General features: G+C 36.0%; 1 protein-coding gene across 1 annotated transcript; it reads left to right on the top strand.

Annotated features, from left to right (window-relative positions):
• Nucleotides 1-371: 371 nt before the first annotated feature.
• Nucleotides 372-1,277, top strand: LOC117120434 (geranylgeranyl transferase type-1 subunit beta-like; the record flags this gene model as incomplete). The annotated part of the gene is made up of 3 exons (XM_033265462.1): nt 372-439; nt 532-683; nt 866-1,277. Coding segments are annotated over 3 exons (407 nt in total), but the record flags the coding sequence as incomplete, so codon positions are not given.
• Between the last annotated feature and the right edge of the window lie 197 nt (nt 1,278-1,474).

Here is a 1,474-nt window from a genome sequence, read left to right on the forward strand (position 1 = left end):
GTTCTACCACCAGAACCATAGGCGAGCGTGCCGTTTGAACCAGCGCCGATATTATGGCTATAGCTCAACTCACCAAATTGCAACTTATTCATTTTTAGAAGCTCTTTTCTTTTTAATAAACCGCCACTTGTTTGGTTCCAACTTCCTATAATATTTAACCTTTTTAAAACACTATATCAGTTTACTCTCCCTTTCACAATTTTCTTTGCCTGGAATATTTTTTAGGTTAGTCTTTTCTAGGCATACCATATTTTAAAAAATGCATGTTTGTTGAAAATCGTATATCCATCAATATGGCTTATGACCAATAAGCTAATACATTGTTTATTTTAACATTTGTTTTTTTTTTGTTGTTTGTTTTTTGTGCACAGAGGAGTCGCAAAAACGCTGTGGCTTTCGTGGATCATCCACTCTTGGAATTCCTTACGACTCATCACAGGTATGTACAGTAGACAGGTTGTTTTCACTCTTAAAATGCATTTTTATTTTGTTGTTCATACAATATAGTGGATTTCAAAATCTTTTCTACAGGAGCCAAAATCAGGGTTGGGGTATGACTTCAGCCACATTGCAATGACCTACACTGCTCTTAGCTCCTTACTTGTTCTTGGTGACGACTTATCGAGGGTCAATAAAAATGCAATAATTACAGGTCTGCAAGCATTGCAGAAAAGCAATGGATGGTAAGTGGTGTTTGAAATGTAATAGCCAATCAAATCATTTTATTGTTTTTCAATTATTTTTTAGATTTGTATCACTATGTTCACATTTTTTCAATGTTCACCTTGTGCGTATGACAATAAAATATATATTATTTTATCTTTTTCTATTATATCTTAATGTGTCATTTAACTTTTTTCTGTAGCTACACTGCAACTCTTAAAGGCAGTGAGAGTGATATGAGGTTTATATACTGTGCTAGCTGCATCTGTTATATCTTGAATGACTGGAGGGGAATGGACCAAAACACTGCCACGGAATATATCAAGAAAAGTTTTGTATGTCAACAAATATTATTGTATTTGTTACCAGGGTTAAGTTCTGGTTTGTAAAGTAAAAGGGTTAAGAATGAAGGGATAGGCTGCAGTTCCTTGATTAGTTGAAGTAACAAAAAAACTCTTTTTTCTATTGGAAAGTAAAGCCAGGTACCCATTACGCATGACGGTCAATTCTATAGAGAACGCAATGCCACGATTGATCTATTTTAATGGCTATAGTTGAGACTGTCGCCAACAATCAGCAGACGCCGTTGCTTGTTCAGCACTCGCAGTTGGAGTCAATCATACGACGCTGTGAGCACCCAGCTTAAAAGATAAATCTTTAATAATTCATTGCTAAGAATATACTTAAGCCAACCTGACACCAGTAATAACTGTAACCACTGATCTCGCAAGCAATAGAATTATTTTAACCATAGGTGTAGATCCTGGGGGACTGGGGGATGGGGATATATCCCCCCCCCCAATATTTGACA

The sequence above is a fragment of the Anneissia japonica genome, unplaced genomic scaffold (genome assembly GCF_011630105.1).
Source record: "Anneissia japonica isolate Jap-2015-1 unplaced genomic scaffold, ASM1163010v1 scaffold2533_len1474_cov146, whole genome shotgun sequence".
In the NCBI taxonomy this organism is placed as follows: Eukaryota; Metazoa; Echinodermata; class Crinoidea; order Comatulida; family Comatulidae; genus Anneissia; species Anneissia japonica.